Raw genomic sequence first — 14,075 nt, forward strand, 5'->3', positions numbered from 1 at the left:
CAGAACACGTTGCTTGCTATAAATAAATACTATGAGTAAAGGCTAATAAAAGGTTTACATAAGCAGTATGTATATATATATTAAATATGTCTTTCAGCTCTCCTGTAAAATGGGAGTAAAAGGCTGTTAAATACATTCCAAACAATACAGGCAGCTAGAGAAAGGAGCCAATGTCTTCACCATCGACGTAGGAATGGGCAACATTTGTTCAAAAGAATAACTTATTTCTCTCTATCTTGCTCCAAGAAACCCCTGAGGCCAATTGTCAAAGACAAATAGCAAAATATATTGCTAGCAGACACACAGATCAGCAGCATTTAAGACAAGACAGCAAATTCCAAGCCCAGATTTGACTGTAGACTGAAGTTTAGAGATAAAAGTGTGATTGATTATGTACTTTCATGTCTAATAGATTGAGTTATTGTTTGAAGATAACCGCAGATCACTAGTGACAGATTTGGACACGTGTAAAAGGAGCCGCTGGTTGAGAGAGCCAGGTCAGCGGTTTAACATTCATTTGGTCCTTGGTGATCAGGACAGTCTATTGCAAAATTGGCAATCGCCAAATCCCCAACTCAAGCCCACCCCAAAACACCACCAAAACATTTTCATAAAAGCATCACGAAATACAAGAAACATTCAAATGCATCAATCAGTCAATAATCTGTAAGAAAAGACCTTTGTTTTGAGTATATTCCTTACGGCAACTCTAGACGAGCTCAGTAGAGAAAACACCTTTAAAAATCACTTGGGCGCCGTTTACACGATGCCGTTTTCAACTAAAAATGGAAAACATTTTATGCGTTTTGGGCGTTGCATTTGAAAACATTGAAAACATTTGAAAACAGGTATCAAACAGCACATTTTTGAAAAAAACGATACCATTGTTGTCTCTGTGTAAACTACAAAAACGTGAAATTGCAATGCAAATTTTATGACGTGTTCGATCTGTAGGCATGCGTGAGTATGTAAGAATGCATATGTGTGCAGGTGCATAGCGTTTCTTTACAAAGTGACATCGCCAACTACTGGCCTGGCATGTATAATACAGCATTTTCAGTCTTGGATCATTTTGACAACGTTTGTATTCAAAACTTAAAAAGAAAAAACGCCAAGGAAAACATTTCCGTTTTGTCGTGTAAACGTCCCCTCAATGAGATATGAGATAACTACTTCTGTACGCCAAACATTGTACTGAAATTCCTGAGAGCAGCTCTATTCCTGAGTGTTAAACCAATAAAAAAAAGTTACATTCTTCTCATCTGTTGCTCCCTCTGACCTGAGGGAGTTCCTGAAACAGCAGCATTAGCATTTTTGTTTTTTTCCCCCAGTAGAGTGATATGATTGGTTTTCAAGCGTCGTCCCACCGTTCTCTGCGGTCTCAGTCGGCGCTCCCGGTGGATGTTGGGGAATGACTGTGCTCCGCTTTCTCTTCTTTGACACCGCTAGACTTTCCCTGAGACCCCTGAGATGACTGCTGGGCTTTGGCGGGGCAGTTGGCGACCATGTGCGCGACACTTTGGCAGAAATGGCATCTTTTGGGTTGGGGAGGCAACTTGCACTCTTTGGCATGGTGGTCCAGACCGCCACAATTATAACACCTGCGGGACAATTATAATAAGAATTTTCCTTAATCACCATTATGAACAAAATCACTTAAGTGTCTAACAGCAAGGTTGAACTCAAATCCTGTTAAAGTCCAGGATGGGATTTATGGAACTCTGACTTTTAGAACAATTTTGGGAATATAAAATAGTGATTGAGTGTGTTTCAAACAATCAAAAATCAGGTCATTCTAAAATGTATTTTATGTGAGAATTAATTAGGTTTCTTTCCTAAACAGTTTCGTAACTGGCATGTGCACATCAAATAGACACACAGAATGACTAAAAAAGGGATTCATTTGCCAATAAAAATTGGGTAGTGGCACACACACACACACACACACACACACACACACACACACACACACACACAAAGTTTGCATATGTGTTTTTTAGAGTATCATGTTTGATACTTCAAGCTTTTATGGCTCATATAGTATGATATAGCAGAAAATGGAGCTTATATTCAAGGTGGAAAAACACCTCAATTTTATTCAGAGGCAAAATATGCAATTTGGTGCAGCTGCTGATGCTTATATGTATGTGACCCTGGACCACAAAACCAGTCATAAGGGTACATTTTTTCTACAAATATACCCCAGCGACTTAAGACTGCTTTAGTGCTCCAGGGTCACATATGGACAAAAATAAGATGCCATTCTTGTAATGTAAATCAGTAAGAACTTTGTAACAGTAAAACTAAGACTTCTTATATAAAATGCATATCACTCAGTTGTCATTTCCCAATAATGTCTTAATAAAATGATATTTATATGACTAATTTTATGATCAAAGTTTTATGCAATGCAATGATGACTGAGAGATGAACAAATGCATTTTCCTCAAAAGCCTGATGATCATATTTGAGACTCACATTTGAACGTGATTGTTCTAAAAAATGATGCATGGATAATCAAGTAAGTCAAGTAAGTGTTCATCTTGAAATATTACTAACAATATCAAAGTTATACTTATGCTTACTTTATAAAAATCAGTAGATTTCAGAGCAAAAAGACACGCAAAGCACTAGCTGAAGGTGGACGTTTGTACAATTATAATAAAAGACCTTTTGATAAAAAGTCTAAACTATCAATCAGGCAACAGAAGGCATGTAGTATATTGTGTACAAAATGTTTTTTTTTTTTCAGCAAAGATTTGATCAGGCCTCAGAAATTTGTGTATCAAATAGGATGTGTAGGCTTTATAGGGTTAATGTTTGCCATCAGTGTGAGCAAATATTCCAATTAAAATAAAACATTGCTTTTTTTTTTTTTGTATTTTGAAACATGTTTTCCTGAATGTCCATTCATGCCCAGGCTGTCAAGAGTTTACACAGTTATTTAGAGGAGGGCCATGTGCGGAGCTCCCAGTGGCATATGGGTGCCTGGTATGGGGCAGTCGCTGCTGCATTGATGTCCACTCAGCTGAGGTCATGTGGGTGACTGCAGGGCACAGGGGACTTTTGGGGGACACTAGAGTGGCTTCTGGTGGTTTACAGGCACTGACCCGAGGCCTTCATCACGCGACACGGACGGACAGCAGGCCAAGCGTGCAGAAGGCAATGACGGCCTTTGTTTGAAAAAAGCTGCAGCAGCAACCTATGAACTATGACCTCTTGCCGTCCTAGCCCCCAAACACCCCACCCAGTCCCTAAACACATGCAGTTTCCATGGCAATCCTGACCCCTGACCTCTCTCGGGCACCTTCATCTGTTAGCAATTAAATAAACTGCAGCGTTTTCTCCTCTGCATCCTGACATCAAGCATTCTGCTCTCCCTTGTGAAAAAGGAGTGTGTTTAATTGTACTGAATGTGCACTTGTTGTGTTCTTCAAATCTTAAAAGTGTTTTTTCCAAAAAAACTGTACTTGCAGATAACAGTAAAGAAATAAAAGGACACTTAAGTGTACATAAAATGAGACATTTTCTTATTCCTTAACACACTCAAGTACACTTTTTTAAAGTGCACTTTGTAATAATGTCAAATTAAAAGTTTTACTTTATGCACATTTTAAATCATTATGTTTTAATAATCTGGCTTTAGTCGTGCTTTAAAGAAGTACACTTATTTTGATGTGTTGATTAACATACTAAAGCGCATGTAAAATACATCATTAAAATTTCAATTGTAGTGATTTATTTGATGTTATATTTAAAATGAATATATTTTAAATGTGTTGAAATGCCACTTCATCATTATAAATGTGTAATTACAAGTATAGTTAAATACATGACATTCAATATAAAATACCCTTTTTTACACTAATTACATGTAATATACATTTCAGCTATAATGTATTGTTATTTAATTTTATATAACATGCTATTAAGTGTCTGAAAACATTACATTCTTTCTTAAGTGCATTCTTTTACAGTATATTATTTCTGTAATAAGCAGTCTTTTTTTAAAGATTGCAACAGTGTACATCTTTTTCACAAAGACTGCTTCAGGAAAACAACGAAGCTCAATGCAGAGAGTCCACTCAAATGAATGAATAACCATGATGGACAGATGTGGTTTTCTTAAAGGGGTAACGTGCTCCAGGGATGTATCGAACGCAAGCCTCGCAAGACCCTTTGAGGATACAACGATCTGATACTGTCAACACAGTGTCTTTCACAGTAATCAGAACGGACTGTCTGATGGGCCAAATGATACGCCTCTAACTTCCAATCGTTTTGTTAAAAGTTTTGGTACCATTTGGGAGCAAAAAATGGCATGAAATAAACTCCTCGCTCTATGTATGCAAACAGAACATTCTTTAATCAAATGTATCATAATTCTGGCATAATGTTTTACTTTTTACAAATCAAATCTAAAACTGCATCCTTGGAGTTCATATTTAAAGTGGCTTTTGGATGTAAATATTGAGTCCTCTTTGTAAACAACAGCCTCAGGATTGGGGGATATCCATCAGGTATAAATGCATCAGTGACCAGGCGTTTTAAACAGTTATTGATCCGGGTCACATCGACAGCCTGTCCATGCAGCCCTAACCCAGGCCAGAGGAGGGGGAAGGGAGGAACTGGTGAAAGGGGTGAGGTGACCAAACCACATTTTTGGAGAGATCAGAGTGAGGGTTTCAAGCTCTCCCTGTGGGCTGATAAAACATACACCCTATAGCGCTACACACTGATGCTGAAGAAAGACCCACCAAAAGTCTTAAAGGGTTAGTTCACCCAAAAATGAAAATTCTGTCATTAATTACTTACCCTCGTGTTCATCTTCGGAACTGATATTTTTGATGAAATCTGAGGGCTCTCTGACCCTCCCATAGACAGCAAGGTAACTACCACGTTCAAGGTCCAGAAAAGTACCAAGATGATCGACAAAGTAGTCCGTGTGACATCAGTGATTCAACTGTCAAGTTATGAAGCTACGAGAATACTTTTTTGCGAAAGTATTCAAAAGAAAACAATGACGACGATGACGTCATCACGCCGGATCTGGGTCAGCGCCGCCACACGCTCGCGTCATGATACTGTCGTGAAGGCGCGTCCAAAGTAGAGACGAAAATGTGGAATAAAGTCGTTATTTTTGTTTTCTTTGCGCAAAAAAGTATTCTCGTAGCTTCGTAACTTTACAGTTGAACCCCTGATGTCACACGGACTACTTTGTTGATCATCTTGGTACTTTTCTGGACCTTGAACGTGGTAGTTACCTTGCTGTCTATGGAGGGTCAGAGAGCCCTCAGATTTCATCAAAAATATCTTAAATTGTGTTCCGAAGATGAACGAAGGTCTTACGGGTTTCGAATAACACAAGGGTGAGTAATTAATGACATAATTTTCATTTTTGGGTGAACTATCCCTTTAAATAAACTGCATTCTGCCACCTCAAGCTAAATGAATGAATACCAAATTACACTGCAACCATGCCTACTGAAAAAAATATCCGTTTGACAGTTTCAGTTGGACATTGCAAGCCTTACACTCAAAGTCATTAAACTACAAGGTGCTTCTTAGTAATTAAGTTGTTACAATCTCAGAAAAAATGTACAAAAGCTATCACTGGGGTGCTACCATTTAAAATTATGTACCATTTTGGTAATAATATGTACACTTTAGGAAATAATATGCAGTCTTTAGGGGTATGGTACAAAGTGTACCTTTAAAAAGGTACTGCCCCAGTGATATTCATATTAAATATTTGAAGTTCAGAATTTAGTTTTACAATTAAAGATTCCATGTCAACATAAGACAAAATAGGACATCTAGTTGCCTCTATGATGTCATAATAAAATATCTTTTTTATTTGACATGAATATGACGTGGAACAGGGTTGACCAGCCAAACAAGGCATTCTAATGGCACAAGACCTCAAATAAAGCTGCTGGATTTCTGTTGATAAGTTAAGAAAGACCCTTGAGTCTTAGTAATGAAGAGGAAACCAGCCTTTTGCCAAATGCCCCAGTTGTAAAAATACTAAATGATATATTTAAATCACCAAATTACTAAAATAAAGCTTTTTAATTGGCACTGATGGGTTCAATGAAGAACCTTTACCATCCAAGAAACCTTTCCATTGTACAAATGGTTCTTCATAGTGGAAAAGGGTCCTTCAGATTCTTAAAATGTTCTTCTCTGATCACTGAAAGGTTCACTGGGGAACCCAAAATGGTTCTTCTAAGACATCAGTGTGAAATCAAAGAGTGTGTAGCTCTGAGATGACTCACCTGTCTCCTTTGGCCCGGCGTTTCTGGACACTCTTGCCTTTGGGTCTCCTCTCACTGCCCAGACAGTGAGCTCCTCCAGGACCCGTCACCCGCAGAGACTCAAGACCCTTGGAGGACTTCTTGAACGTGAATTCAACAGCCTCACCCTCCTTCAGACTGCGGAAACCCTCCATGTGCAGTTTACTCTGAGAGAGGCAGATAAGGACAGATAAACATTGCCAGTAAGGTCACTAGACCAAATCCATATTCATACAGGAACTCAATTAGCAGCATGCACAAGGCAATAAATTGCTCTTAGGTTTGAAATACATAACATCTGGTATTATCAGTGTTTGTGTTACTGTGGTCCCAGAGGATCACAGCATTAAAGGAACAGAAGGACTGGAGTCGTGTGGATTATTGTGATGTTTTTATCAGCTGTTTGGTCTCTCATTCTGACTGCACCCATTCACTGCAGAGGATCCATTGCTGAGCAAGTAATGCTACATTTCTCCAAATCTGTTCATCTAAATCTCGGATGGCCTGAGGGGGAGAACATTTCCAGCAAATTTTCTTTTTTGGGTGAACTATTCCTTTAACTATAGCTGAGTATGTGATGATGTATGTTCTTATGGGATATGAAAGAGAAAGCGAGTGATTTATGTGTGAAAAACCCAGGCCTTACCATCCCCCGACCCAGGTTACAGCATTCCTGATTCACACACACACACACACATCCCCCCACATCACACACAGGTCTCTTAATCCCCCTCACTGACAACTGGGAAGATGCTGTGGGTCCAGAAAAATTCTTCACATGGTTGCTTGGCTTTAGTGTATCCTGAGGGCGAACATTTTCCCCGTGAAGAATTAGCTCCCGTTGCAGAGTGTAAATGAGCACCTGAACTAATTATTTCAAGGAATAGTTCACCCATCATTTACTCACACTCATGCCATTCCAAACCCAAATGCCTTTCTCTTTTCTATGGACAATAACACAAGGAATTCTTAAAGTCAGCATGAAATGAAAATCTTGTCTGATCATCAACTGTTTTCTAAATGCATGTTATTATTCTTATTGTAATCGATTCATCCATGCATGCTTTTTTTATTTTTTGACCTTGTAATTTTTAAACAAAAAGTGACAACCCTTTATAACTCGCATTCACATCTGCCTCTAGTTTTTGAATTCATCGCTCACATCTCAAAGTAACAACTGAAGCTTAAACCCAGTTCCCACTCTACCTTTTTCCCCTCCTTTTTTCGATTTTCCATTGCACTTGGACATATATCTGGTCACAATATATATATAGACCAGACCTGTCTCTATTTCCATTTAATCGTGACTTTTTAAGACTCATGGAAGTGTAGCTTTCTGGCTTCAAAATGAAAATGGCAACGGTAGAGCATGCTGCTAGCAACTCCAAGGTCATGGGTTTGATTCCTTGGAAATGCATGAACTGCTTAAATGTATACCTTGAATGCAATGTAAGTCGCTTGGGATAGAAATGTCTGCTAAATGCATAAATGTAAATAGGATGCACAAATACATTACAAGTATATCATTAGTTAATGAGAAAAGTAGCAATGTCTAATTTAGTATTTTTTTTTTTTAAATCAGAAAGTCAGATCTTTTCAATTTATTTGCTCATCAGATTCACAAAACTGGTCTGAATGATTTGCTCACAAAATCGAGTTCAGTTCATCACACAAAGCTATCATGTGGTTTGGGAAGATTTGCATGGACACATTTATGTTCTTTTTGAAGTTTGAAAGCCTCAGTCCCTATTTATTGTCATTGCGTGCATTGAATAGAGAGACTAGCATAATCCTCAGAAAATTCACCTTTTGTGTTCAACGAAAGAAAGATAATCATATGTTTGGAACAAGATGAGTTGGGTAAATGACAGTTTCATTTCATGGTGAACTTATTCCTTTAACAGAAAGCCTTTTAAAGGCCATACTCACAGACAACTAATGCTACCCTGCACTTTACAGTATCCTATTCATCTGCCAACAAACAAACAATGGCAGTGATGCGATGTCATGCAGCAAATGCATTGCAGACCTTATCGTGTTGATAGAACTGATAAAAAATGTAAATGTGGGCTTTTTACTTTTGGATAAAAGCATCTGCCAAATGCCTAAATGTTGATGAACACAATCAGTGAATGTAGAGATTATAGAAATTATATTTTGCATACGACCATTAAGATTTTAAACACTGTTTCCATGATTGTGAACTGCATTTTTATCTCCCTCCTCCAATTGCAAGTAGCCTACAGTTATGCAAACATAACATTTTCTTTACTGTAATGCAGAAAATATGATGTAGGCTACATCTGTATTAGGCGTTGTGAGTAATATTTAACTGATGCTGTATATCAGTTAGAGTTTATGCAGCACATAGCTTATTGTCAACATTCTGCTGAAAACTGAGAATGAAGGAGACATCTTTATTATTCCACTTCTCCTAAATGTTTTATATATGATTTTAAGAAATAAGACCAATGTATCAAACACACTCTCGGTGGATCATCAGGTTTGGGTTTGGCCTTAGTATTACAGATCTTCTTACTGAAGTGATGTAAAAGGCCCCGCTGGATCCAAAGAGGACCTATAGTTGTGTATGTTTTGTGGAAACATCATTGGTTACAACTATGTTGTGGCAGATGCAGTGTTCCCTTTCAAGTACTTCCATTGTGTGTCGGTCAAAGTGACCGTTAACCTATTTCCCTAGACACGTGTGACCCCCCAAACCCCAACTTCCCTTCCTCCCACCGACGTCCCCCTGATGCTCCGAGGCATCTTTTAAAGCTCTCCCTACAGTAAAAACCCTTTGAAGCGAGCATGTTCACAGGATCCATACTGTATGGACATGCATGATCCATTCGTAACAGTTACACAGGTAATGGAGAAATCACAAGCAAGCAGGTTGTGACAAAATAGGAAGCAAAAGTCCACAAAGAAAGAAAGGATCTGTCACGCTCTCTTTCTTTTGTCTGCTCTCACAAAGAGCAGCGGAGTTAATGTTGTGTAGCTGAGGCCCGCTGTCATGACCAAACGCGTGCAGCACGTGGATCATGAATGAATGTGCCAATGGACCGATATATAGGCCTGGACAAGAACTGATCACTCCCCATCGGGTCGGTTCCTAACTTGTCAATGTAAATTGGATATTTTGGGTTTTTAATTGAGTTTAGTAATAATGTGTTACGTAAATGTTCATTTAACCTCAATTTTGCATATGCATAATTAAGTTGTATTGTAAGTTGTATGGTATTATATCAGCCATCTTGCATTGGCTTTGGCTACTGAAAACCCCAATCAACCACTTTACAACTCTTTAGTTTGCTCAATGCTCACTGACAGACCAACAACAACACAGAAAATGTACTACATGCCCAGTACTACTCTGAATCTACTGTTTAAGAGAACACTGGGATTAAATGTGCCAAATTATAGTAAATGAAGTTGCAAATTTAGTACGTTTCTGAGACACAAATGGCCAGCCAGTTGGTCACCTCAACAAAAACCGGCTCCTAAATGTTACTTCAATAGAATACACGTATCTGGCTAATGACTTTATGGCAGGAAACAAGATTAAAGGCATCTTCCTTGAAGGTGCAAGTGCTGACAGGCCAGACTATTGTTTTAAGACATGACACTTACATGGGAATTGAGAGGTAAAGGGGAGAACTACTAACCACACCAGAGTGGACGAATGCAATTCCTGCAGAAGTTCAAACACTTTGTCTGGGAAGTGATGCTGTTTGACTAGTGCTTGGACATTCATGAAAGATTGTTTCAGCCATTTAAGAGCTAACTAAGCAATTTTGACTTTCAGATGTTGGCTTTCCAAATGGGAAAGAGGTCAATGCAAATAAAAGTTGGAATAGTGTGCTGCAGAGAAGATGTATTTTTGTAGGCCAAAACCTATAACGAGTAAGCACTTCCAGTTCCATCATCCTTAAAGGAACACTCCACTATTTTTGAAAATAGGCTCATTTTCCAACTCCCCTAGAGTTAAACAGTTGAGTTTTACCGTTTTCGAATCCATTCAGACGATTTCTGGGTCTGGCGGTAGCACTTTCAGCTGTAGCTTAGCATAGATCATTGAATCTGATTAGACCGTTAGCATCTCGCTCAAAAAAGACCCGCCAGACCTGGAGATCGGCTGAATGGATTTGAAAACGGTAAAACTCAACTGTTTAACTCTAGCGGAGTTGGAAAATGAGCCTATTTTCAAAAATAGTGGAGTGTTGACTTTTTAAAGCCCAAATTGAAGGAATAAATTGAAATACATCAAAAGTTTTCTAAATGTAAATGTCACACAATCAGTTGTTTTATAAACACCTCAAAATTTGAAAATACAACTTCCTACGGATAACAATTAGTTTTTAATTAATTCTACAAAAAAAAAAACTTAAAGATTGATTAGCTCTGCTGCCAACCACTAGAATATGGACATAACTTTTACTGCAAAAAATAATGACATTCTTCCTTTGTGTATTTGTCTTTTTTTCCAGTGCAAATGTCTAAAGATTCTTTAACTGATATGCATTTACTTGGGAAGCTAAATGACATAAACTTCATTTTGATCAGTTTTATAGAAAAACAAGACTTATGATTAAAAAGAACAAATGTCCACAGACGGACTTTTATTTAAAACAACTTAATTCAAAGGCAAAATACGTTTCCATATACCCATTTACAGATATTTGTTCTTTTTTTTTTCAATTTCCATTTGAAAACAAGACAAAAATACTAAGGAAGATATTAACTTTAGCAATGCATGCAACATTGCCAGGACTTTATCAATTTAAGATTTGCTGCTCTGATTTAAGACGTATTGAAGGCCTTCATTTGTGGAAGTGTGAATTAACACTTTTTAAGACCTTTTTAAAGCCTGCAGAAACCCCCAAACTCAAGATATTTTCATACTTTTTCTGTATATTTTTTATTACTATTGTTATTTATAATTTATTGTCTATTCTCTCTTTTTATGTATGTCTGCACTTTGTATTTTCTGTACCGGAAGCTCCTAACACCAAGACAAATAACTGATTTCTGATTCTGATGTTTTATTCTATGACATAAAATACATCAGTAATACCCCCTTGTTATAAAACAGCTAAATATGACTACAGCCTCATTGTGTTTATAATCTAGCTATTTAGGTTGTGTTGATTTGTAATGATTATCTTAATGAACAAAATGTTTCTGTGTGTAAGAATCGTTTGTTGGTCACAGAGCTTGTTTTCTGCAATAATCCAAAATCAGATTTTACTCGAAATTACTTGATATTCACATGTTTCTCAACACTACACATACCTGATGGACAAACACGTCGACTGGAGTTTCTAAGGGCACACCATCTCTTGTGCTCATGGACAGGAATCCGAAACCCATCCGAACATTGAACCACTTGCACACGCCCACGCCGTGGTACGACTGAGGGTCTTCCTCTGCGGCCTGCCCCTCCTCCTCCTCTGTTTTCGTACAGCCTCCTACAAAACCATTCACATTTACCATCACTGGTTTTACAAGAGAAAATAATATACACGCAGGCATGTATTCAAAGGTGAAATTTAAAAATTCGAATGTAACAGAAACATACATTCGAAACTTGCATTATAAAATAACTGCCGCCAAATTGACAGACCTAACAGTTGTTGTTTTAAATTATTTACACAATAAATCCGCGCCATTGGCTATTCAAACGTTTCACTTTAACTTTATTTCAATGTTTTAAATAGATTAAATATCTGGTTAGTCGTCTCTTGCAGTTTTGTAGCAAATAACTACAAATAAAAAGGTTTTAAAACACATTTCTGCATATTTACAATTAAAGCGTCTAGCCTGTATTGTAGTTTGGAACGCAATGTAACAGTGTAGTATTTACCACTCTCTCCATGTATTTTGCAAGGATTATTTAAATTATAATTTTTTTAATTGAAAAAAGAGGCAACGAATTAAATTCACCAAGTTACGAAATTGATGAGCCTTGATATGTGTTGATAAAACAATTTATTATTATGTTTTTAAAAACAATTCAGTTTTTATTTCAATAAATAACTATCAGAACATAAGGAAAAGCTGGGAATAATTAATAGGCTTATATGATTTTAAAAATCAATTCATTTAACTCTTCTCAATGGCAGCCCGTGCTAGTTCTTTACTCGTATTTTCTGCTACTTCACCTTGATAGTCCTGGTGTAAAACTGAACCCATGTTGAGCTGACTGAAATCCACGCGCTCGGTTTCCTTCCCTTCTGCGACCAGCGCGGGCCTAAAACCTTCCTCAAGTCTCATGAAAGCAAAGTAACGCGAGTAAAACAAAGAGGAACTCCACGATACCCTCACTTACACGCGTACACGAGGGAGTGGGGGTCAGACACGGAGAAGAAGAAACCTGAAGACAATGCGAGGACCCCCAACTCCCGCGTCTCCTAAACAAGCAACACCTTGATGTAGGCTACCTTCATGAAGAGGACCAGAACTTCCCAAAACAAGTGACATACCCTCAGCCATGGGTTCCTTCCTCTCTTCGCCTCCTCTATGCTTTTCTCCTGATGTCCAGTGAGGGATGTTTGCGTTAAATCTGGGTTCTCCAGGTGATCTCTCGGTGTTTCGGTGACTGCTCTGAACTGATGATGCTTCTCATGCTCGACCCCCTATCTCTCCCTGTTTCGGTCAAGTCCACGTGATTCCCAATCACTCTCCCCTCCAGGATGACCAACACCAATTCCTCAATGTATGCCCCCCCCTTTGTCCAAACAAGCCAATCACACATAGAGACCACCGCGCAAACGCCCGGCCCCCAAAAAGGTGACCAAAAGCCCACATTAGATGTTTGTTTGTACGATGCGAAACTACACGATCAAAATTTGCATTATCATTTAATTAAAGTGGTACTCAGCATGTAATTGGTCATTGATCTGTTGAATTCGGATTCATTCTTAACCATTTTGTTTTAATGACAATATATTTTTTAGATGTTTCTAAATGAAATGGTCTCATGTTCAAAAGGAGAGCAAACACGCTATTCATTCTGCTCAAATATGTGCTTCTGTTCTGATCATATTGACCATTAGAAATATGTTTGACATAGACTGAATGCAGCTTCAAAGCGTAAACTAAAAGCTAGTCATTTATTGTCTTACGTGATTACGAGGGACACAGAATAAAGAAGAACTAAATCATTTTAATTGTACAGTAGCTAATTCAGATAAGATTTAAAACAACCCGATCTCATGGAAGTGCGTATAAATAGTACGCCAAATAAAAAACCAAAACTCGTGGTATTGATACGCAAAAATGGACTTTGGCGTGTATATGCTACGCGATGGGTAGGTTTAGGGTTGTGGGGTAGATGCGTATCATATGTACGCGAAAACTGCACTCTAAAAAATGCTGGGTTGTTTCAACCCAACATTGGGTCAAATATGGACTAACCCAACCGTTGGGTTACATTTTTTACATAAAAATTTTAACCCAATAGTTGGGTTAGTCCAAATTTGACCCAAAGTTGGGTTGAAATAACCCAGCATTTTTTAGAGTGTGCGTATCATATGCACGCCAACAAATTTCGTATCATATGCACGCGAAAACTGCGTATTATATGCACGGCAAAGTCCATTTTTGCTTATCAATACCACGAGTTTTCGTTTTTATTTGGGGTACTATTTATACGCATTTTCATGAGACCGGGCTCTTAATTTTGCCGTATCAGGGAGCCGCTCTCAGGATGCGGTGAATTTAAATATTTTTGAATGAGCGTTTGCGCTGTTTACTTTCACTTTCGATTTCACAATC

General features: G+C 38.0%; 1 protein-coding gene across 1 annotated transcript; it reads right to left on the bottom strand.

The window, feature by feature from the left end:
* Positions 1–1,381: 1,381 nt before the first annotated feature.
* On the bottom strand, positions 1,382–12,791 carry LOC107744602 (protein lin-28 homolog A-like). Its single transcript, XM_016558321.1, has 4 exons — positions 12,740–12,791; positions 11,592–11,767; positions 6,279–6,463; positions 1,382–1,601 (listed from the first exon to the last, which is right to left on the bottom strand). The coding sequence occupies exons 1-4, from the start codon at positions 12,789–12,791 to the stop codon at positions 1,382–1,384; spliced, it is 633 nt and encodes a 210-aa protein (XP_016413807.1).
* Positions 12,792–14,075: the final 1,284 nt, after the last annotated feature.

This window comes from Sinocyclocheilus rhinocerous, unplaced genomic scaffold, assembly GCF_001515625.1.
Source record: "Sinocyclocheilus rhinocerous isolate Xijiao unplaced genomic scaffold, SAMN03320098_v1.1 scaffold2513, whole genome shotgun sequence".
In the NCBI taxonomy this organism is placed as follows: domain Eukaryota; kingdom Metazoa; phylum Chordata; class Actinopteri; order Cypriniformes; family Cyprinidae; genus Sinocyclocheilus; species Sinocyclocheilus rhinocerous.

Coding starts and splice junctions, on each gene's coding strand:
- LOC107744602 (XM_016558321.1), bottom strand. CDS start 12,791: ATGGCTGAGGGTATGTCACTTGTTTTGGGAAGTTCTGGTCCTCTTCAT. Junction 6,464..11,591: donor TCGACGTGTTTGTCCATCAG/GTATGTGTAGTG, acceptor TGCCTCTCTCAG/AGTAAACTGCACATGGAGGG. Junction 1,602..6,278: donor CGCCGGGCCAAAGGAGACAG/GTGAGTCATCTC, acceptor ATTGTCCCGCAG/GTGTTATAATTGTGGCGGTC.